The sequence below is a fragment of the Aplidium turbinatum genome, chromosome 5 (assembly GCF_918807975.1).
Source record: "Aplidium turbinatum chromosome 5, kaAplTurb1.1, whole genome shotgun sequence".
Lineage (NCBI taxonomy): Eukaryota > Metazoa > Chordata > Ascidiacea > Aplousobranchia > Polyclinidae > Aplidium > Aplidium turbinatum.
Window position 1 is genome coordinate 22,894,552 of NC_137476.1, and position 22,016 is coordinate 22,916,567.

The window sequence follows — 22,016 nt, forward strand, 5'->3', positions numbered from 1 at the left end:
ATCCTTGGCAAAACAGTTTGAGAATGAGATCCTTGACAAAGTCGGTCGTTCTGACTGACGAAACGTTCGAAATGGAGCTGGTTATCGCTCTCAACATCTTGTGGTAGCCCAATTTGCAGTCTCCAAAAGAACCCAAAATATCATTCTACAATCTTCCATTAGGCTATACTGTTCAATGCTGCACGTGCGGCGCCTTTCTTTGCTTTTGTTGAATTTTGTGCCGTTTGTTGTCTGGGTTGTGTGGCCTTGCTTGCAACCGACACTTCCTGTACTACATGAGCAATGAGCTCAATGAGTTCTTGGAGGAGGATTTGAAAAGAAACAATGCAAATGGAACAACACCGAAAGCAACCGTGCGGTTCCTTTGCAAAAGGGGCCCAGTTTTTCCATCGCCAGGTGGCGGCAAACGTACGTGCGATTGCGACAGGCACGCGGAGCCGTCGTGTCCTTGCGAGCGTGCTAAGATCAAGGCCTGTGCGACAGACGACCGAAAAGCTGTGCTTTTGGGCCCTAGTCCGTTCGAGCCATGCGCGTGGCAATCGCGCAAGCGTGCACGGACTGGGGCCGACTCAAGCTTGTTTGCACACAGCCGCGTCAAAATCGTAAGCGCATGAGTTTGTCGCCGAAAAGTGTTTAGCTGCCTGCTATCGAGGCGTCTTGGCAGAAGCCAGGTCAAACCAATTCGCCAGCGCTTCAGTCAGCTGACGACCCGGTTTGTTTGGCGGCCAACGTCAGGCAGAATCGGGCCCCTGAAGAGGAGATCTGCGACCAGGGCGGCGTCGATCGACCCCGCACAAGCACAGGTTTTAGATGGATCAACGCGAGATTGCACGCGCGCCGCCGCCGCGATATCGTTTCGCTTTGGTCGGAAATTGCGGTACTAATTTGTTATCGCGGCGACGCGCGCGATCGATCAACAAAAGCATTACATATTCAGCAATCCAAACGAGCAAAATAATGTCAACCGACGCTTCGAAAAAGCAAAAGAAAACCGCCGCGCACCCTCCCTATGCGGACATGGTGAAAGGTGCGATCGGTGCTCTCAAAGACAGAAGCGGATCTTCCCGTCAGAAGATTCTGAAGTACATCAAAGACAATCACCAGGTCGGCGACAACGCCACCAGGCTGGTCTGCTCCGCGATTAAGCGGCTACGCGCCAGCGAGCAGATCGTGAGTACCAAAGGCACCACCAGTGGCGCGTCTGGTTCCTTCAAGCTCAACAAGGCTGCAACCGAGCCGAAGAAAAAGAAGACGACTGCCAAAAAGCCGAAGACAGCTGCCCAGGTGAAAAAGACCGCCGCTAAGAAGACTGTCAAGAAAACGGCGACCGGTGGCGCTGCCAAAAAGACTGCGAGCAAGAAGGCGACGACCAAGAGCGGATCGAAAAAGACCGCTGTCAAAAAGTCCAGCCCCAAGAAACCGTCTGCCAAAAAGGGCGCAGTCAAAAAGCCGGCTGCCAAGAAGGCGACCGCCGCCAGCAAAAAGACCAAGAAGCCGGCCGCGAAGAAAGTGGCCAAGAAGCCAGCGGCGAAGAAATCTGGAAAGAAGTGAGCTGTCACACGTCGTCGTCAGCAGCAGCGGTGAGCATTCGCAAAACGGCTCTTTTCAGAGCCACCCATCACTGCGTGAAAAGAGCACTTCGATGCGTTCGGCGACCAGTCCAGCGCGATGCGACGCCATTTTTCGACGTTGATCTCTCGCGCCATTGGCGGCCGGAAAGTGTTTCGACGGCGTTCGAAATTGCGATAGATAACTCAGCAAACGTGCCGTCAAAGAACACTTGCTAAGTTAATTTCACTTTGTGTTGAATTTTTGTTGTATTTGCATCCATCTTACGAAAATGTCTGGACGTGGCAAAGGAGGAAAAGGTTTGGGAAAGGGAGGCGCTAAGCGCCACAGAAAAGTCTTGCGTGACAACATCCAGGGAATCACCAAGCCCGCTATCAGGCGACTCGCTCGTCGAGGCGGTGTCAAGCGCATTTCCGGCTTGATTTACGAAGAAACCCGAGGCGTGTTGAAGGTCTTCCTTGAGAACGTGATTCGCGACGCCGTCACCTACACCGAGCACGCAAAACGAAAGACAGTCACCGCCCTCGATGTCGTTTACGCGCTGAAGCGCCAAGGACGAACCCTGTACGGTTTCGGCGGTTAGAAGGCTCATCAATGACAGCAACAACAAACCGGCCCTTTTCAGGGCCACTTAAACTTTTGAAAAGAGACTTTTACCGCGCGAGTCCTTCGGGCACGCACGGTTCGCCGGGACCGAGAAAATTAAGGTCGTTGAGAAATTATGCTCAGTTTTCAACTCGCCGCCCGATTGGCTGACAAAAGAGCGCGCGCTTTGCTCAGAGCCAATGAGATCTCTCCTGACTCGGCTCGCCGACGCTATATAAGCCATCACGCTTGCCGGTGCAGTCAGACCTCTTGTCAAGAGAAGAACAATAAAAAATCGCGAAATGGCTCGAACTAAGCAGACCGCTCGCAAGTCAACTGGTGGCAAAGCGCCCCGAAAGCAGCTGGCAACGAAGGCCGCTCGCAAGAGCGCCCCAGCCACCGGGGGCGTCAAGAAGCCTCATCGCTATCGACCGGGAACCGTCGCCTTGCGTGAAATCAGACGTTACCAGAAGTCAACTGAACTGCTCATTCGCAAACTTCCCTTCCAGCGACTGGTTCGCGAGATCGCCCAAGACTTCAAGACCGACCTTCGTTTCCAGAGCAGCGCCGTCATGGCTCTGCAAGAAGCCAGCGAGGCGTACCTTGTCGGCCTGTTCGAAGACACCAACCTGTGCGCGATCCACGCCAAGCGGGTCACCATCATGCCCAAGGACATCCAGCTAGCCCGTCGCATCCGCGGAGAACGCGCTTAAGCGTCGTCCTCGCATCAAACGGCTCTTTTCAGAGCCACCTGTCACTGTGAAAGAGACTTGGCTGCGCGAGTAAAGCGTAGGGCTATTCGAAAAGTTGTCGGCGATCCTGAGCAAAATGTTCAAGGTGTTTCTTTTTTCGAAACGAGACATCAGTTTGAACAGCCCTTGGTTTGAGGGCGCAGCCAGTAGCCTTACCTAAATAGCTTATTATTTAGCGCAAACTACGCTCGTTGTGCATGACGGTGAAATTGCTTTTCAGCCATAATGCTCAGTAGTTGTAGGTATAGCATGTTTTCGGGCGAATTCATTTAAATTTTCAGCAACCGCTGCGATTTCATTTGACACCGCAGAGAAGAGCACACTTCTCTCAAAACGAAACCACCACGACTAGTAAAACCGAGATTTTGGGCTCATGATTTCATTGAAATTGCACACGCTCAAACCTGGCCATATTGTAGCTGGTCGTGTCAACACAAGAACCTTTGCGTTCATTACATCTTTTGCAACATGAGGTGGCTCTGAAAAGAGCCGTTTTGTGCGAAAGGCAAAAATCGCCGACTTAAGCTTTCTTCGAAGTCTTCTTGGGAAGGAGCACGGCTTGGATGTTGGGCAAAACACCACCTTGTGCAATGGTGACTCCGCCCAGAAGCTTGTTCAGTTCCTCGTCGTTGCGGATGGCGAGCTGAAGGTGACGGGGAATGATTCTCGTCTTTTTGTTGTCGCGGGCGGCGTTACCGGCCAACTCCAACACCTCGGCGCTCAAGTACTCGAGCACGGCCGCAAGGTACACTGGTGCCCCTGCACCAACGCGCTCCGAGTAATGTCCAGTGCGCAAGAGTCTGTGCACACGACCGACTGGAAATTGAAGACCAGCTCGCGACGACCTGCTCTTTGGCTTCGCCTTGGATTTTCCGCCGCCTTTGCCACGTCCTGACATGTTTCAATTAATTGAGGTTTGCAAAGTTGAAAACAAAATAGAATCAGAATTTACCGAGCAGAGCGCGCGAAACGAGTTTTTATACCGTCCGAGCTGTCGTCGAAAATCTGACGGTTTTTATGGCGCGCGCCAGCGCTGGCCAATGGAAAAACAGCGACGCGCGTTTCATTTTTTTCATTGGCCAAATCCAGCAGCCACTCGACGCTTCATTTGCATACGCTCGAGCTATAAAGGAAAAATCTACGATGCGCGCTTTATCACTCGTCTTTTGAGCAAACTAGCGAAATGGCGTCCGCAAGCAAGGGAAGCAAGAAAGCTGTCAAGAAAACCGCACCTGCCGACAAGCAGAAGAAGAGGCGCGCAAAGCGAAAGGAAAGTTTCAGCATCTACATCTATAAGGTGCTCAAGCAAGTCCACCCGGACACGGGAATCTCCAGCAAGGCGATGAGCATCATGAATTCTTTCGTGAATGACATCTTCGAGCGCATCGCCTCTGAAGCGTCCCGTCTGGCTCACTACAACAAGAGAGCGACCATCAGCAGTCGCGAAATCCAGACTGCCGTTCGATTGCTGTTGCCCGGCGAACTGGCGAAGCACGCCGTGTCCGAAGGCACCAAAGCAGTCACGAAGTACACCAGCTCCAAGTAAACGACGACCTGCATTTCAAACAACAAACGGCTCTTTTCAGAGCCACCTTGTAAAGCAAAAGAGTCTTTTCACCGGGTTGATTGCTGGCTGCTGTGTTTCATCAGCATTTTTCGTTCGCGAAAGCCTCGACGCCCGTTTCGCAGACGTTCGAAATTACTCACTGAGCCAGACAAGTTTTCTTTGAGGTGGACTTCGAAAATTCCTTTTCGTTTCAACCAAACACAGCCCTTGAGGTAACCTGGGTCGCTTCTTTAATTTCAGTTGCCCTTTCCGTCCTAACCCCCGACGTCTGTCTTGACAGGTTTTTCTTACCTTGCAAAGCGTTACATTTCCCGTGCCAAGCAACCGCACTCGTTGCGATTCCGAAAACGTTTCAGCGAGCACAAACATTATGCCGGGTGGAGATTCAATTCGGACAAAGAACGATAAATTGGCCCAAACCACATCTACTTTCTGTATTTGTTGATTTGGGGAGCCACAAGTGGAGTTAAAGTGTGGGACCATCACTGAAATCGCAACCTTTTCAATATTTTGCAGTAACCTGAAAAAGCACTTGCATTCTCCAAATCAACCTATGCCGCAACTCTTTAATCATCTGACTCTATTATTGATTGTTGCACCAAATCCTGGTATAGCATGCCTTTCCAAATGCCACTTTCGTAAATTTTTCCTACCTATATTACTATATTGTACATTAACATATTTTACTATACGTATATCTTATCATACATTACACCCGAATGGATGAGGATGATGATTAATATCTTTATTCTTCCATGAATAAGCTACTATACCGTGTTGCATAATTTAATGTTTGCCATATCACCAAGTTACTACAAGCTTGCATCTAACTTCCTACTGATTATTATAGGCTGTTACGTTTGTTCAGAAGATCGCTTGACTTTTCGTGAGATTATTGTTTAGGTTGGTTTGAAAAAGATGCTTGAAACAACTCAGACACTACATCCTTCATCGGCACTACCAAAGAGTCTCCTCCTCTCGAAAACACTCCATCCCTCACTGACGCTATCAAAGATGATTCACCTCTTGTTATATTGGCGATACCAAAAACACCCTATGCTATATCATCATCTTTCTTATGATGCTCTTACATGTGCAGGAATTTAATTTAAAAACCAAGCTTTTTTAACTGTTTTATCTTGGTAATGAGCTGCCACGTTGTGTATTTCTTTTGCAATCTATAGGCTTTTTAATGTCGTTGCTGCGAACACTTTATTTCTGTATAAAGTCTGCAAATAGTTCTTGTTTTGATAGTCCGTTGCCTAATTACGATATGTGTGTGTGTATTAGTTTGTTTTTGCGATGTTGTTAGAGTTCAGTCGTGTTCTCATTGCTTCAAGAATTGGCGAACGAGAAGACGACTGATTGCTAACTAATTCGTCTACTTGTTTTAAAGTATCAGGTTTGGTGGCCGTGCTTGAGTATATTTTTATCGATGCATATGCCGCAATATTATTACAGTAGATCTTCTCATGCACGTCTTAAAGCATTAATTAAGGTTTTGCCACCTTTTCCTTTTGTTGGTTTTGTTACTGTATTTCTTTTTCACAATATCATTTCTCTTGCATTCTGACAAAGAAAAATAAATTGAATTGAATAAATGTGCGCAACTGTATCGTGCCTGTTTGGGCACCCACAAGGTATCAAACTAGTCACAGTCGGTCAATCCCTTCATGAGCAATATGTGGTTGACCGCTTTATTGAAGATAGCATACGCTGTTATACAAATCCCATGCTGCAGGCCTTGCTTGAGTATATTTTTATCGATGCATATGCCGCAATATTAGATCTTTTCATGCACGTCTTAAAGCATTAATTAAGGTTTTGCCACCTTTTCCTTTTGTTGGTTTTGTTACTGTATTTCTTTTTCACAATATCATTTCTCTTGCATTCTGACAAAGAAAAATAAATTGAATTGAATAAATGTGCGCAACTGTATCGTGCCTGTTTGGGCACCCACAAGGTATCAAACTATAGTCACAGTCGGTCAATCCCTTCATGAGCAATATGTGGTTGACCGCTTTATTGAACATAGCATACGCTGTTATACAAATCCCATGCTGCAGGCCTGCAACAAAACGGAAAAAAATGAAAAAGCACTGGTCACAATTTCTACTACTTCATAACGTCCACCTTATAGGGTGGTCCTCATCTGGCGACTTTTTCAAGCTTTACACGGGCGCCCTCTAAAATAGTTCCAAATTGGTCTCAAGTTGTTGTTTTTCTGCTTTTTTTTTTAATAATCAACAGTGCTCAAAGACCTTGAATTTTTTGCATGCGGGCCACTTAAGCACTAAGGAGAGTTGTGGCGGGCCGCACTAATAAAATTTTAGGTTGGTTGAAAAGAACGCATTTCGTACCCAGTAGCCTATCCAGCGTTACATGTTAATATTTATCTTCGAATACCGCAGCAACAAAATTAGTTGAACAACGCTACTGCAAGGCCAAGCTCCTTTAACAACACTTTTGACTTCTTTAACAATGCCTAATAAACGAGGCCACTTGTTTTGCGCACTTATAACGAGGCGAGCGGTTTTATCAGAATATTCATCGCCAAGCAAGAGTGGTGTCGTCACTTCGCTTCACAACAGATGTCTTGCAATTAACTGTTTCAGTAAACAAGGAAATGTTTGACACATCGCATTACAGGCAACAATAGTGACCTGCAAACATATCAGTGAAAATAGGCTCCAATAACAGGGAGAAAGAAACCAGGCACCATGAAACAAACTCTTGTGGAAATCACCGAAAAAAACGTTTCTGTCGTAACTTATGAACAGTGCTCCTTCTGAAAAAGCAACGACTCGGTTTTTTATCCTTTTTGTGAGAATCTCTATAAACGTCTTTTTTTGATTATTAGACAACTGTCACTTGCGGTGCTCATCAGCATGGCAAGACTTGTTGATTAACAACATTTTGCAGTAGCCTACTATGCTAAATATTTTCGTATTACAACCAAAAAAGTCTTTTAATTTTTTTTGAAAATATGATATTTTGCCATTTTTTTATAAATTGAGTTTGCATACCGACCTATTTTGCCAACAAAAACTTGTATAAAGGGAACACTGCTCATGAAACACAATAACGGTGAAATGCACAATAGTGTTTACAGACAATTTCGAAATTCGAAAACAGGCATTTTAATCAATCACCGGGACAGTGTAGTTGGACATCGCATTGGTATAACTTTAAGCGACCTCCACCTAGAACTACAATCTGATTGGTCGGTCGGTGGAATCGTTATGCAAAGCAAAAATATGCCAAGTCCCGGAAAGTATTTTTTGCCTTCATGCTCTTTAACTCATCAAGAAAAGTCTTTTTGGTTATACTTGTACGCTGATACCTTCCGCGGGCCGCCATTTGGTGACCCCTGTTCTAGAACATCAGATGACAGCTAACATTTTGTCTTACTTTCGTGCTATAGGCCGTAATATTGGCCTTTTTCTAGATTTGGCCTTAAATTTGGCCTTTTTTTAAATTAATCTTCAAAATGCATAATAAGCAATATTTCTCATACATCGTAACCTTTACCAGATGAAAACCGTATTCACCATTGTTCAATGCACGTGCTATACTTGTTTAATACTTGTAATGTGACGCCGGCGCCGAGTCAGACTGCTATCACACTCTCAGCCAGTCAGTGGTGCCAGATGTCGCCACTGCAGCGGATTAAAACTCATCCGCTACAGTTCATTTGTACTTGCTATTTTTCGGGCTCTCTCAGAAAAATTTTGCTACGATTTATTAAAACCCGCTACATGTCATAAAATATCAATAAAAATGAATACTACGGACATTACTTTGATAGAAACACGTAAATATCTATTTGGCATTTTTTTTTATCTAACATTTTCCTTGTTTGGCCTTTTTTTGTATTATTTTGGATTTAAGACCTTTTCATTAGTCTGGCAACTCTGATTGGACCTATAGCCAAGTAAAAGTTTGTTTGCACTGAGCGTGTACATTAATTTTTTTTTTTCTTTATTTGGACAAAATTGATATCAGCCCTGCTGTTAACACTTTTGGAAAGCAACATAAAAATCTTTCTTTCTAAGTGACCAGAATTATTTCCTTGCATCTGAATGGAAGGCCTTTTCGATGGTCTTCTAAGCTGCTTACTGCATATCAAACAGAGTCAACGCGAAGTGCACAGGTTCTGTTGGCCAGGTCACGGCGGCCAGCAGTCACAGTGGCCCTATTTCCGATTGCAATGTTTGTGTTCTTAAGCTCAGTCGAGAAAGCTGTTGCGATACATCTGGGCAATTTCAATAAAAGTGTGTACTTTGGCACTTTTTTATGTTGCCCCCCCTGCTAAAAATTTTGTGTTGGAATTTCTGACTGATGCTGTACGAGATCCTGCCGGATTACCTGGCAAGACGGGGGGAAAAGCGAAGCGCAATTTTAAGCTGTTTTCAATGGCAGTGCTCCAGAAGTTAACATAATGGAGAGTTAATTGCCAGATTCCGAAACGAAAACATGCAATGCGATCAGTTCTTCATGTCTCGGTCTATTCTAAAAGCAAAGTCGTCTAATCGTTTCAAAAATACGAATTATAATGTTGGACAAGTCCTGCCTAAGATATTGTCGGTTTCGGTTTGTCCCTTTCCTTTCTAGTTGACGACATTGTTCAGGTTTTTGTCTTTTACCCATATGCGCAGGCCATGTCAACGTGCAAGGCTTCAGATTTGACTGGACGCCGATCTGCAGCGCTTGATAGCAGTCAAAATCGCGAGTATAACTTGATACTTTGGACCTTCCCCATCTTCCCCTTTGACAATAGGCTAGCGTTTAAAAGTCGTGTGAAGTGTGATTGGCACGCAGATTTTTTCAGCATTTTTAGAGTGAATATTATCTTATAAAGTGAATAGTGAGTGAGAGTGAATTTTAATTGTTAATTGTTTGAAAGTGCACTGAAAATTGGTCTTTTCGCGTACAAATCTCACAATAATTCGCTCCCAGTGCCGGATTAACCATTAGGCAAAGTAGGCACGTGCCTACAAGGCCAGTCAAAAATCCAGGCCACTTTAAAATCAGTAGAAATTTGGTCATGTTTTCAAAATAATTATTTTCTAAAGTAAAAAGTATTTATCTTAATTGCTCTGTATTTCCAGATGAAGTAAAGGTCGCAAAAATCTTTAAAAAAAGACGAATTGAAACATGTTGTCACTTCAAAACAATATTTTGCAGCGCTTCAATACTAGTAGCAAGTTGCTTCAAAGTTCCACTATCGAACTGACACTAGCCATTGGTGGATAAATTCTTGGATGAGTGCAGAGAGAATTTTGACTGTTATTGGCAGCAGGCACGTGATTGCTGTGGCAGCAGCATATATAAATCTGAAAGTCGGCGAGCACCAAAGCGACAGAAGAATGTCAGTGATGGAGCTGCTACAGATGATGTGGACAGTGGAAGGAATGTCGGGCCAGCAAAAATTTAAAATCAACACGTTTTATGTGATCATCGACCAACTAAAGAGCGACTACAGAAACGTATCGATGCATATTCCATGGTGCTGCAGAGGTTTGGAGTTTTGACAGAGTACGACTCCATGTCTGTTAAAGACATCGATGTTGCTGTTGCAGGTCTGGTTGGTGTGTATTCAAAGGACCTTTCTTCCGGCTTCCCATCAGAATTTCGTCAGTTTATGTGCTGGTATAAAGACTATAAAGAGCAAAGACGCGATGAAACAGCAGCAACAGGAAGGGCCCAGAAGATGTTTAAAATGCTGCACACAACTGGTGTTTATAATGCACTTCCGAACACTGAAGTAGCACTTAGAATGCACTTGTCTCTAATGGCTACGAATTGCTCGGGGGAACGCTCGTTTTCACAACTGAAACGAATTAAAGACGTCAAACGATCAACAATGTGTCAACAACGTCTTGGTACACTGGCACTTTTGTGTATCGAAAGCGATCTACTCCGTAAGATTGACCTCCAAAAACTAGTTAACGTGTTTTCAATTGCAAAAACGCGCTAAGTTGTTATTTAGTACCCTGTGTTATAGTTGCAACAACGATCTTTGTGACAATGATTTGGCAACACTGATAATTTCAATATTTTAGTTGGCAACCCTGATTTTCGGGCCACTTATGAAATGTGCCTACAGGCCAGCAGACCCTTAATCCGGCACTGTTCGCTCCTCTGATCTTTTTAAATACCCCAAGGCGGTTCACCGCCTGTCCACAAGAGGTCGTGATGAGGACTCGCTAAACGTTCCATAGCTTTCAAAAACACCACTCAGCCTACTCAGCATCTAACAGACTTCACAGGAGCGAAAACATGAAACGAATTTCCTACTTCACTTTTGTCCACAAATTAAAACAGCATCTAAGCAAATCGGATACCCAGTGGGAAATTCACTTGAGGCCGTTCTGCACACTTGCGAAGGCTTCAATCAACCATCCGAAATGGCTTACACTACATGTAAAAGACTACCAAAGCAATATTGTCCACTGCAAATGTCTGTGTTTGTAGATCTCAACAGCAACGACAGCGTCACAAAAGAGACGAGAGCTACACCAACACCATCAGGACTCCGACGCACATATCCACAAGCTCATCACATCCATCGCCAGAAACAATGCCTTTGGATCTCGAAGCTCAACCGTCTTTGGCTATACTGTGTGATCACTGGTCGTAGCAAGAGCTCATCATCATGCCCTCCCGAGCCACATCGCGTCGGCTTCCAGCCTGGTGATGGGTTTCTTTCATGTCCCTTTTCTTTTCCTGTCCGATCATGATGATGGCACATCCACGTCATCAATATTGGAACTGGCAAGATAACTTTTTGAGATCAAAAACGCACGGAATCTTCTGCGTTGCCAAGAAAATTGAACGGCAATTTTGTGCGTTTTGGACCTTTGCATCTTGTAAGCATCTTCGTCTCGTCAGTTGGTTTTTATGTTGTGCCGTGATGCTGCTGAACTGGTAGTTTTTACCTGTCTCTCAGCATCCTTGGCAAAACAGTTTGAGAATGAGATCCTTGACAAAGTCGGTCGTTCTGACTGACGAAACGTTCGAAATGGAGCTGGTTATCGCTCTCAACATCTTGTGGTAGCCCAATTTGCAGTCTCCAAAAGAACCCAAAATATCATTCTACAATCTTCCATTAGGCTATACTGTTCAATGCTGCACGTGCGGCGCCTTTCTTTGCTTTTGTTGAATTTTGTGCCGTTTGTTGTCTGGGTTGTGTGGCCTTGCTTGCAACCGACACTTCCTGTACTACATGAGCAATGAGCTCAATGAGTTCTTGGAGGAGGATTTGAAAAGAAACAATGCAAATGGAACAACACCGAAAGCAACCGTGCGGTTCCTTTGCAAAAGGGGCCCAGTTTTTCCATCGCCAGGTGGCGGCAAACGTACGTGCGATTGCGACAGGCACGCGGAGCCGTCGTGTCCTTGCGAGCGTGCTAAGATCAAGGCCTGTGCGACAGACGACCGAAAAGCTGTGCTTTTGGGCCCTAGTCCGTTCGAGCCATGCGTGCACGGACTGGGGCCGACTCAAGCTTGTTTGCACACAGCCGCGTCAAAATCGTAAGCGCATGAGTTTGTCGCCGAAAAGTCTTTAGCTGCCTGCTATCGAGGCGTCTTGGCAGAAGCCAGGTCAAACCAATTCGCCAGCGCTTCAGTCAGCTGACGACCCGGTTTGTTTGGCGGCCAACGTCAGGCAGAATCGGGCCCCTGAAGAGGAGATCTGCGACCAGGGCGGCGTCGATCGACCCCGCACAAGCACAGGTTTTAGATGGATCAACGCGAGATTGCACGCGCGCCGCCGCCGCGATATCGTTTCGCTTTGGTCGGAAATTGCGGTACTAATTTGTTATCGCGGCGACGCGCGCGATCGATCAACAAAAGCATTACATATTCAGCAATCCAAACGAGCAAAATAATGTCAACCGACGCTTCGAAAAAGCAAAAGAAAACCGCCGCGCACCCTCCCTATGCGGACATGGTGAAAGGTGCGATCGGTGCTCTCAAAGACAGAAGCGGATCTTCCCGTCAGAAGATTCTGAAGTACATCAAAGACAATCACCAGGTCGGCGACAACGCCACCAGGCTGGTCTGCTCCGCGATTAAGCGGCTACGCGCCAGCGAGCAGATCGTGAGTACCAAAGGCACCACCAGTGGCGCGTCTGGTTCCTTCAAGCTCAACAAGGCTGCAACCGAGCCGAAGAAAAAGAAGACGACTGCCAAAAAGCCGAAGACAGCTGCCCAGGTGAAAAAGACCGCCGCTAAGAAGACTGTCAAGAAAACGGCGACCGGTGGCGCTGCCAAAAAGACTGCGAGCAAGAAGGCGACGACCAAGAGCGGATCGAAAAAGACCGCTGTCAAAAAGTCCAGCCCCAAGAAACCGTCTGCCAAAAAGGGCGCAGTCAAAAAGCCGGCTGCCAAGAAGGCGACCGCCGCCAGCAAAAAGACCAAGAAGCCGGCCGCGAAGAAAGTGGCCAAGAAGCCAGCGGCGAAGAAATCTGGAAAGAAGTGAGCTGTCACACGTCGTCGTCAGCAGCAGCGGTGAGCATTCGCAAAACGGCTCTTTTCAGAGCCACCCATCACTGCGTGAAAAGAGCACTTCGATGCGTTCGGCGACCAGTCCAGCGCGATGCGACGCCATTTTTCGACGTTGATCTCTCGCGCTATTGGCGGCCGGAAAGTGTTTCGACGGCGTTCGAAATTGCGATAGATAAGTCAGCAAACGTGCCGTCAAAGAACACTTGCTAAGTTAATTTCACTTTGTGTTGAATTTTTGTTGTATTTGCATCCATCTTACGAAAATGTCTGGACGTGGCAAAGGAGGAAAAGGTTTGGGAAAGGGAGGCGCTAAGCGCCACAGAAAAGTCTTGCGTGACAACATCCAGGGAATCACCAAGCCCGCTATCAGGCGACTCGCTCGTCGAGGCGGTGTCAAGCGCATTTCCGGCTTGATTTACGAAGAAACCCGAGGCGTGTTGAAGGTCTTCCTTGAGAACGTGATTCGCGACGCCGTCACCTACACCGAGCACGCAAAACGAAAGACAGTCACCGCCCTCGATGTCGTTTACGCGCTGAAGCGCCAAGGACGAACCCTGTACGGTTTCGGCGGTTAGAAGGCTCATCAATGACAGCAACAACAAACCGGCCCTTTTCAGGGCCACTTAAACTTTTGAAAAGAGACTTTTACCGCGCGAGTCCTTCGGGCACGCACGGTTCGCCGGGACCGAGAAAATTAAGGTCGTTGAGAAATTATGCTCAGTTTTCAACTCGCCGCCCGATTGGCTGACAAAAGAGCGCGCGCTTTGCTCAGAGCCAATGAGATCTCTCCTGACTCGGCTCGCCGACGCTATATAAGCCATCACGCTTGCCGGTGCAGTCAGACCTCTTGTCAAGAGAAGAACAATAAAAAATCGCGAAATGGCTCGAACTAAGCAGACCGCTCGCAAGTCAACTGGTGGCAAAGCGCCCCGAAAGCAGCTGGCAACGAAGGCCGCTCGCAAGAGCGCCCCAGCCACCGGGGGCGTCAAGAAGCCTCATCGCTATCGACCGGGAACCGTCGCCTTGCGTGAAATCAGACGTTACCAGAAGTCAACTGAACTGCTCATTCGCAAACTTCCCTTCCAGCGACTGGTTCGCGAGATCGCCCAAGACTTCAAGACCGACCTTCGTTTCCAGAGCAGCGCCGTCATGGCTCTGCAAGAAGCCAGCGAGGCGTACCTTGTCGGCCTGTTCGAAGACACCAACCTGTGCGCGATCCACGCCAAGCGGGTCACCATCATGCCCAAGGACATCCAGCTAGCCCGTCGCATCCGCGGAGAACGCGCTTAAGCGTCGTCCTCGCATCAAACGGCTCTTTTCAGAGCCACCTGTCACTGTGAAAGAGACTTGGCTGCGCGAGTAAAGCGTAGGGCTATTCGAAAAGTTGTCGGCGATCCTGAGCAAAATGTTCAAGGTGTTTCTTTTTTCGAAACGAGACATCAGTTTGAACAGCCCTTGGTTTGAGGGCGCAGCCAGTAGCCTTACCTAAATAGCTTATTATTTAGCGCAAACTACGCTCGTTGTGCATGACGGTGAAATTGCTTTTCAGCCATAATGCTCAGTAGTTGTAGGTATAGCATGTTTTCGGGCGAATTCATTTAAATTTTCAGCAACCGCTGCGATTTCATTTGACACCGCAGAGAAGAGCACACTTCTCTCAAAACGAAACCACCACGACTAGTAAAACCGAGATTTTGGGCTCATGATTTCATTGAAATTGCACACGCTCAAACCTGGCCATATTGTAGCTGGTCGTGTCAACACAAGAACCTTTGCGTTCATTACATCTTTTGCAACATGAGGTGGCTCTGAAAAGAGCCGTTTTGTGCGAAAGGCAAAAATCGCCGACTTAAGCTTTCTTCGAAGTCTTCTTGGGAAGGAGCACGGCTTGGATGTTGGGCAAAACACCACCTTGTGCAATGGTGACTCCGCCCAGAAGCTTGTTCAGTTCCTCGTCGTTGCGGATGGCGAGCTGAAGGTGACGGGGAATGATTCTCGTCTTTTTGTTGTCGCGGGCGGCGTTACCGGCCAACTCCAACACCTCGGCGCTCAAGTACTCGAGCACGGCCGCAAGGTACACTGGTGCCCCTGCACCAACGCGCTCCGAGTAATGTCCAGTGCGCAAGAGTCTGTGCACACGACCGACTGGAAATTGAAGACCAGCTCGCGACGACCTGCTCTTTGGCTTCGCCTTGGATTTTCCGCCGCCTTTGCCACGTCCTGACATGTTTCAATTAATTGAGGTTTGCAAAGTTGAAAACAAAATAGAATCAGAATTTACCGAGCAGAGCGCGCGAAACGAGTTTTTATACCGTCCGAGCTGTCGTCGAAAATCTGACGGTTTTTATGGCGCGCGCCAGCGCTGGCCAATGGAAAAACAGCGACGCGCGTTTCATTTTTTTCATTGGCCAAATCCAGCAGCCACTCGACGCTTCATTTGCATACGCTCGAGCTATAAAGGAAAAATCTACGATGCGCGCTTTATCACTCGTCTTTTGAGCAAACTAGCGAAATGGCGTCCGCAAGCAAGGGAAGCAAGAAAGCTGTCAAGAAAACCGCACCTGCCGACAAGCAGAAGAAGAGGCGCGCAAAGCGAAAGGAAAGTTTCAGCATCTACATCTATAAGGTGCTCAAGCAAGTCCACCCGGACACGGGAATCTCCAGCAAGGCGATGAGCATCATGAATTCTTTCGTGAATGACATCTTCGAGCGCATCGCCTCTGAAGCGTCCCGTCTGGCTCACTACAACAAGAGAGCGACCATCAGCAGTCGCGAAATCCAGACTGCCGTTCGATTGCTGTTGCCCGGCGAACTGGCGAAGCACGCCGTGTCCGAAGGCACCAAAGCAGTCACGAAGTACACCAGCTCCAAGTAAACGACGACCTGCATTTCAAACAACAAACGGCTCTTTTCAGAGCCACCTTGTAAAGCAAAAGAGTCTTTTCACCGGGTTGATTGCTGGCTGCTGTGTTTCATCAGCATTTTTCGTTCGCGAAAGCCTCGACGCCCGTTTCGCAGACGTTCGAAATTACTCACTGAGCCAGACAAGTTTTCTTTGAGGTGGACTTCGAAAATTCCTTTTCGTTTCAACCAAACACAGCCCTTGAGGTAACCTGGGTCGCTTCTTTAATTTCAGTTGCCCTTTCCGTCCTAACCCCCGACGTCTGTCTTGACAGGTTTTTCTTACCTTGCAAAGCGTTACATTTCCCGTGCCAAGCAACCGCACTCGTTGCGATTCCGAAAACGTTTCAGCGAGCACAAACATTATGCCGGGTGGAGATTCAATTCGGACAAAGAACGATAAATTGGCCCAAACCACATCTACTTTCTGTATTTGTTGATTTGGGGAGCCACAAGTGGAGTTAAAGTGTGGGACCATCACTGAAATCGCAACCTTTTCAATATTTTGCAGTAACCTGAAAAAGCACTTGCATTCTCCAAATCAACCTATGCCGCAACTCTTTAATCATCTGACTCTATTATTGATTGTTGCACCAAATCCTGGTATAGCATGCCTTTCCAAATGCCACTTTCGTAAATTTTTCCTACCTATATTACTATATTGTACATTAACATATTTTACTATACGTATATCTTATCATACATTACACCCGAATGGATGAGGATGATGATTAATATCTTTATTCTTCCATGAATAAGCTACTATACCGTGTTGCATAATTTAATGTTTGCCATATCACCAAGTTACTACAAGCTTGCATCTAACTTCCTACTGATTATTATAGGCTGTTACGTTTGTTCAGAAGATCGCTTGACTTTTCGTGAGATTATTGTTTAGGTTGGTTTGAAAAAGATGCTTGAAACAACTCAGACACTACATCCTTCATCGGCACTACCAAAGAGTCTCCTCCTCTCGAAAACACTCCATCCCTCACTGACGCTATCAAAGATGATTCACCTCTTGTTATATTGGCGATACCAAAAACACCCTATGCTATATCATCATCTTTCTTATGATGCTCTTACATGTGCAGGAATTTAATTTAAAAACCAAGCTTTTTTAACTGTTTTATCTTGGTAATGAGCTGCCACGTTGTGTATTTCTTTTGCAATCTATAGGCTTTTTAATGTCGTTGCTGCGAACACTTTATTTCTGTATAAAGTCTGCAAATAGTTCTTGTTTTGATAGTCCGTTGCCTAATTACGATATGTGTGTGTGTATTAGTTTGTTTTTGCGATGTTGTTAGAGTTCAGTCGTGTTCTCATTGCTTCAAGAATTGGCGAACGAGAAGACGACTGATTGCTAACTAATTCGTCTACTTGTTTTAAAGTATCAGGTTTGGTGGCCGTGCTTGAGTATATTTTTATCGATGCATATGCCGCAATATTATTACAGTAGATCTTCTCATGCACGTCTTAAAGCATTAATTAAGGTTTTGCCACCTTTTCCTTTTGTTGGTTTTGTTACTGTATTTCTTTTTCACAATATCATTTCTCTTGCATTCTGACAAAGAAAAATAAATTGAATTGAATAAATGTGCGCAACTGTATCGTGCCTGTTTGGGCACCCACAAGGTATCAAACTAGTCACAGTCGGTCAATCCCTTCATGAGCAATATGTGGTTGACCGCTTTATTGAAGATAGCATACGCTGTTATACAAATCCCATGCTGCAGGCCTTGCTTGAGTATATTTTTATCGATGCATATGCCGCAATATTAGATCTTTTCATGCACGTCTTAAAGCATTAATTAAGGTTTTGCCACCTTTTCCTTTTGTTGGTTTTGTTACTGTATTTCTTTTTCACAATATCATTTCTCTTGCATTCTGACAAAGAAAAATAAATTGAATTGAATAAATGTGCGCAACTGTATCGTGCCTGTTTGGGCACCCACAAGGTATCAAACTATAGTCACAGTCGGTCAATCCCTTCATGAGCAATATGTGGTTGACCGCTTTATTGAACATAGCATACGCTGTTATACAAATCCCATGCTGCAGGCCTGCAACAAAACGGAAAAAAATGAAAAAGCACTGGTCACAATTTCTACTACTTCATAACGTCCACCTTATAGGGTGGTCCTCATCTGGCGACTTTTTCAAGCTTTACACGGGCGCCCTCTAAAATAGTTCCAAATTGGTCTCAAGTTGTTGTTTTTCTGCTTTTTTTTTTAATAATCAACAGTGCTCAAAGACCTTGAATTTTTTGCATGCGGGCCACTTAAGCACTAAGGAGAGTTGTGGCGGGCCGCACTAATAAAATTTTAGGTTGGTTGAAAAGAACGCATTTCGTACCCAGTAGCCTATCCAGCGTTACATGTTAATATTTATCTTCGAATACCGCAGCAACAAAATTAGTTGAACAACGCTACTGCAAGGCCAAGCTCCTTTAACAACACTTTTGACTTCTTTAACAATGCCTAATAAACGAGGCCACTTGTTTTGCGCACTTATAACGAGGCGAGCGGTTTTATCAGAATATTCATCGCCAAGCAAGAGTGGTGTCGTCACTTCGCTTCACAACAGATGTCTTGCAATTAACTGTTTCAGTAAACAAGGAAATGTTTGACACATCGCATTACAGGCAACAATAGTGACCTGCAAACATATCAGTGAAAATAGGCTCCAATAACAGGGAGAAAGAAACCAGGCACCATGAAACAAACTCTTGTGGAAATCACCGAAAAAAACGTTTCTGTCGTAACTTATGAACAGTGCTCCTTCTGAAAAAGCAACGACTCGGTTTTTTATCCTTTTTGTGAGAATCTCTATAAACGTCTTTTTTTGATTATTAGACAACTGTCACTTGCGGTGCTCATCAGCATGGCAAGACTTGTTGATTAACAACATTTTGCAGTAGCCTACTATGCTAAATATTTTCGTATTACAACCAAAAAAGTCTTTTAATTTTTTTTGAAAATATGATATTTTGCCATTTTTTTATAAATTGAGTTTGCATACCGACCTATTTTGCCAACAAAAACTTGTATAAAGGGAACACTGCTCATGAAACACAATAACGGTGAAATGCACAATAGTGTTTACAGACAATTTCGAAATTCGAAAACAGGCATTTTAATCAATCACCGGGACAGTGTAGTTGGACATCGCATTGGTATAACTTTAAGCGACCTCCACCTAGAACTACAATCTGATTGGTCGGTCGGTGGAATCGTTATGCAAAGCAAAAATATGCCAAGTCCCGGAAAGTATTTTTTGCCTTCATGCTCTTTAACTCATCAAGAAAAGTCTTTTTGGTTATACTTGTACGCTGATACCTTCCGCGGGCCGCCATTTGGTGACCCCTGTTCTAGAACATCAGATGACAGCTAACATTTTGTCTTACTTTCGTGCTATAGGCCGTAATATTGGCCTTTTTCTAGATTTGGCCTTAAATTTGGCCTTTTTTTAAATTAATCTTCAAAATGCATAATAAGCAATATTTCTCATACATCGTAACCTTTACCAGATGAAAACCGTATTCACCATTGTTCAATGCACGTGCTATACTTGTTTAATACTTGTAATGTGACGCCGGCGCCGAGTCAGACTGCTATCACACTCTCAGCCAGTCAGTGGTGCCAGATGTCGCCACTGCAGCGGATTAAAACTCATCCGCTACAGTTCATTTGTACTTGCTATTTTTCGGGCTCTCTCAGAAAAATTTTGCTACGATTTATTAAAACCCGCTACATGTCATAAAATATCAATAAAAATGAATACTACGGACATTACTTTGATAGAAACACGTAAATATCTATTTGGCATTTTTTTTTATCTAACATTTTCCTTGTTTGGCCTTTTTTTGTATTATTTTGGATTTAAGACCTTTTCATTAGTCTGGCAACTCTGATTGGACCTATAGCCAAGTAAAAGTTTGTTTGCACTGAGCGTGTACATTAATTTTTTTTTTTCTTTATTTGGACAAAATTGATATCAGCCCTGCTGTTAACACTTTTGGAAAGCAACATAAAAATCTTTCTTTCTAAGTGACCAGAATTATTTCCTTGCATCTGAATGGAAGGCCTTTTCGATGGTCTTCTAAGCTGCTTACTGCATATCAAACAGAGTCAACGCGAAGTGCACAGGTTCTGTTGGCCAGGTCACGGCGGCCAGCAGTCACAGTGGCCCTATTTCCGATTGCAATGTTTGTGTTCTTAAGCTCAGTCGAGAAAGCTGTTGCGATACATCTGGGCAATTTCAATAAAAGTGTGTACTTTGGCACTTTTTTATGTTGCCCCCCCTGCTAAAAATTTTGTGTTGGAATTTCTGACTGATGCTGTACGAGATCCTGCCGGATTACCTGGCAAGACGGGGGGAAAAGCGAAGCGCAATTTTAAGCTGTTTTCAATGGCAGTGCTCCAGAAGTTAACATAATGGAGAGTTAATTGCCAGATTCCGAAACGAAAACATGCAATGCGATCAGTTCTTCATGTCTCGGTCTATTCTAAAAGCAAAGTCGTCTAATCGTTTCAAAAATACGAATTATAATGTTGGACAAGTCCTGCCTAAGATATTGTCGGTTTCGGTTTGTCCCTTTCCTTTCTAGTTGACGACATTGTTCAGGTTTTTGTCTTTTACCCATATGCGCAGGCCATGTCAACGTGCAAGGCTTCAGATTTGACTGGACGCCGATCTGCAGCGCTTGATAGCAGTCAAAATCGCGAGTATAACTTGATACTTTGGACCTTCCCCATCTTCCCCTTTGACAATAGGCTAGCGTTTAAAAGTCGTGTGAAGTGTGATTGGCACGCAGATTTTTTCAGCATTTTTAGAGTGAATATTATCTTATAAAGTGAATAGTGAGTGAGAGTGAATTTTAATTGTTAATTGTTTGAAAGTGCACTGAAAATTGGTCTTTTCGCGTACAAATCTCACAATAATTCGCTCCCAGTGCCGGATTAACCATTAGGCAAAGTAGGCACGTGCCTACAAGGCCAGTCAAAAATCCAGGCCACTTTAAAATCAGTAGAAATTTGGTCATGTTTTCAAAATAATTATTTTCTAAAGTAAAAAGTATTTATCTTAATTGCTCTGTATTTCCAGATGAAGTAAAGGTCGCAAAAATCTTTAAAAAAAGACGAATTGAAACATGTTGTCACTTCAAAACAATATTTTGCAGCGCTTCAATACTAGTAGCAAGTTGCTTCAAAGTTCCACTATCGAACTGACACTAGCCATTGGTGGATAAATTCTTGGATGAGTGCAGAGAGAATTTTGACTGTTATTGGCAGCAGGCACGTGATTGCTGTGGCAGCAGCATATATAAATCTGAAAGTCGGCGAGCACCAAAGCGACAGAAGAATGTCAGTGATGGAGCTGCTACAGATGATGTGGACAGTGGAAGGAATGTCGGGCCAGCAAAAATTTAAAATCAACACGTTTTATGTGATCATCGACCAACTAAAGAGCGACTACAGAAACGTATCGATGCATATTCCATGGTGCTGCAGAGGTTTGGAGTTTTGACAGAGTACGACTCCATGTCTGTTAAAGACATCGATGTTGCTGTTGCAGGTCTGGTTGGTGTGTATTCAAAGGACCTTTCTTTCGGCTTCCCATCAGAATTTCGTCAGTTTATGTGCTGGTATAAAGACTATAAAGAGCAAAGACGCGATGAAACAGCAGCAACAGGAAGGGCCCAGAAGATGTTTAAAATGCTGCACACAACTGGTGTTTATAATGCACTTCCGAACACTGAAGTAGCACTTAGAATGCACTTGTCTCTAATGGCTACGAATTGCTCGGGGGAACGCTCGTTTTCACAACTGAAACGAATTAAAGACGTCAAACGATCAACAATGTGTCAACAACGTCTTGGTACACTGGCACTTTTGTGTATCGAAAGCGATCTACTCCGTAAGATTGACCTCCAAAAACTAGTTAACGTGTTTTCAATTGCAAAAACGCGCTAAGTTGTTATTTAGTACCCTGTGTTATAGTTGCAACAACGATCTTTGTGACAATGATTTGGCAACACTGATAATTTCAATATTTTAGTTGGCAACCCTGATTTTCGGGCCACTTATGAAATGTGCCTACAGGCCAGCAGACCCTTAATCCGGCACTGT

At 44.9% G+C, this 22,016-nt stretch overlaps 10 protein-coding genes across 10 annotated transcripts; 8 read left to right on the top strand and 2 right to left on the bottom strand.

Annotated features, from left to right (window-relative positions):
* Window positions 1-952: 952 nt before the first annotated feature.
* Window positions 953-1,586, top strand: LOC145770647 (uncharacterized). The gene has a single exon (XM_082582341.1). The coding sequence runs from the start codon at window positions 958-960 to the stop codon at window positions 1,549-1,551; it is 594 nt and encodes a 197-aa protein (XP_082438467.1). The 5' UTR covers window positions 953-957; the 3' UTR covers window positions 1,552-1,586.
* Window positions 1,587-1,793: 207 nt separating this feature from the next.
* On the top strand, window positions 1,794-2,169 carry LOC145770476 (histone H4). Its single transcript, XM_082582137.1, has one exon. The coding sequence runs from the start codon at window positions 1,841-1,843 to the stop codon at window positions 2,150-2,152; it is 312 nt and encodes a 103-aa protein (XP_082438263.1). The 5' UTR covers window positions 1,794-1,840; the 3' UTR covers window positions 2,153-2,169.
* Window positions 2,170-2,376: 207 nt separating this feature from the next.
* On the top strand, window positions 2,377-2,867 carry LOC145770685 (histone H3). The gene has a single exon (XM_082582381.1). The coding sequence runs from the start codon at window positions 2,457-2,459 to the stop codon at window positions 2,865-2,867; it is 411 nt and encodes a 136-aa protein (XP_082438507.1). The 5' UTR covers window positions 2,377-2,456.
* A 468-nt stretch (window positions 2,868-3,335) lies between these two features.
* LOC145770648 (histone H2AX) lies at window positions 3,336-3,821 on the bottom strand. Its single transcript, XM_082582342.1, has one exon. It carries the CDS (start codon window positions 3,802-3,804, stop codon window positions 3,427-3,429), a length of 378 nt encoding a protein of 125 aa, XP_082438468.1. The 5' UTR covers window positions 3,805-3,821; the 3' UTR covers window positions 3,336-3,426.
* A 265-nt stretch (window positions 3,822-4,086) lies between these two features.
* Window positions 4,087-4,455, top strand: LOC145770649 (histone H2B.1-like). The gene has a single exon (XM_082582343.1). It carries the CDS (start codon window positions 4,090-4,092, stop codon window positions 4,450-4,452), a length of 363 nt encoding a protein of 120 aa, XP_082438469.1. The 5' UTR covers window positions 4,087-4,089; the 3' UTR covers window positions 4,453-4,455.
* A 7,904-nt stretch (window positions 4,456-12,359) lies between these two features.
* LOC145770637 (uncharacterized) lies at window positions 12,360-12,993 on the top strand. The gene has a single exon (XM_082582331.1). It carries the CDS (start codon window positions 12,365-12,367, stop codon window positions 12,956-12,958), a length of 594 nt encoding a protein of 197 aa, XP_082438457.1. The 5' UTR covers window positions 12,360-12,364; the 3' UTR covers window positions 12,959-12,993.
* A 207-nt stretch (window positions 12,994-13,200) lies between these two features.
* Window positions 13,201-13,576, top strand: LOC145770474 (histone H4). The gene has a single exon (XM_082582135.1). It carries the CDS (start codon window positions 13,248-13,250, stop codon window positions 13,557-13,559), a length of 312 nt encoding a protein of 103 aa, XP_082438261.1. The 5' UTR covers window positions 13,201-13,247; the 3' UTR covers window positions 13,560-13,576.
* A 207-nt stretch (window positions 13,577-13,783) lies between these two features.
* Window positions 13,784-14,274, top strand: LOC145770684 (histone H3). Its single transcript, XM_082582380.1, has one exon. The coding sequence runs from the start codon at window positions 13,864-13,866 to the stop codon at window positions 14,272-14,274; it is 411 nt and encodes a 136-aa protein (XP_082438506.1). The 5' UTR covers window positions 13,784-13,863.
* A 468-nt stretch (window positions 14,275-14,742) lies between these two features.
* On the bottom strand, window positions 14,743-15,228 carry LOC145770638 (histone H2AX). Its single transcript, XM_082582332.1, has one exon. It carries the CDS (start codon window positions 15,209-15,211, stop codon window positions 14,834-14,836), a length of 378 nt encoding a protein of 125 aa, XP_082438458.1. The 5' UTR covers window positions 15,212-15,228; the 3' UTR covers window positions 14,743-14,833.
* A 265-nt stretch (window positions 15,229-15,493) lies between these two features.
* On the top strand, window positions 15,494-15,862 carry LOC145770639 (histone H2B.1-like). The gene has a single exon (XM_082582333.1). The coding sequence runs from the start codon at window positions 15,497-15,499 to the stop codon at window positions 15,857-15,859; it is 363 nt and encodes a 120-aa protein (XP_082438459.1). The 5' UTR covers window positions 15,494-15,496; the 3' UTR covers window positions 15,860-15,862.
* The last annotated feature ends 6,154 nt before the right edge of the window (window positions 15,863-22,016 follow it).

Excerpts from the sequence above, each read along its gene's own strand:
- LOC145770647 (XM_082582341.1), top strand. The coding sequence starts at position 958 with ATGTCAACCGACGCTTCGAAAAAGCAAAAGAAAACCGCCGCGCACCCT.
- LOC145770476 (XM_082582137.1), top strand. The coding sequence starts at position 1,841 with ATGTCTGGACGTGGCAAAGGAGGAAAAGGTTTGGGAAAGGGAGGCGCT.
- LOC145770685 (XM_082582381.1), top strand. The coding sequence starts at position 2,457 with ATGGCTCGAACTAAGCAGACCGCTCGCAAGTCAACTGGTGGCAAAGCG.
- LOC145770648 (XM_082582342.1), bottom strand. The coding sequence starts at position 3,804 with ATGTCAGGACGTGGCAAAGGCGGCGGAAAATCCAAGGCGAAGCCAAAG.
- LOC145770649 (XM_082582343.1), top strand. The coding sequence starts at position 4,090 with ATGGCGTCCGCAAGCAAGGGAAGCAAGAAAGCTGTCAAGAAAACCGCA.
- LOC145770637 (XM_082582331.1), top strand. The coding sequence starts at position 12,365 with ATGTCAACCGACGCTTCGAAAAAGCAAAAGAAAACCGCCGCGCACCCT.
- LOC145770474 (XM_082582135.1), top strand. The coding sequence starts at position 13,248 with ATGTCTGGACGTGGCAAAGGAGGAAAAGGTTTGGGAAAGGGAGGCGCT.
- LOC145770684 (XM_082582380.1), top strand. The coding sequence starts at position 13,864 with ATGGCTCGAACTAAGCAGACCGCTCGCAAGTCAACTGGTGGCAAAGCG.
- LOC145770638 (XM_082582332.1), bottom strand. The coding sequence starts at position 15,211 with ATGTCAGGACGTGGCAAAGGCGGCGGAAAATCCAAGGCGAAGCCAAAG.
- LOC145770639 (XM_082582333.1), top strand. The coding sequence starts at position 15,497 with ATGGCGTCCGCAAGCAAGGGAAGCAAGAAAGCTGTCAAGAAAACCGCA.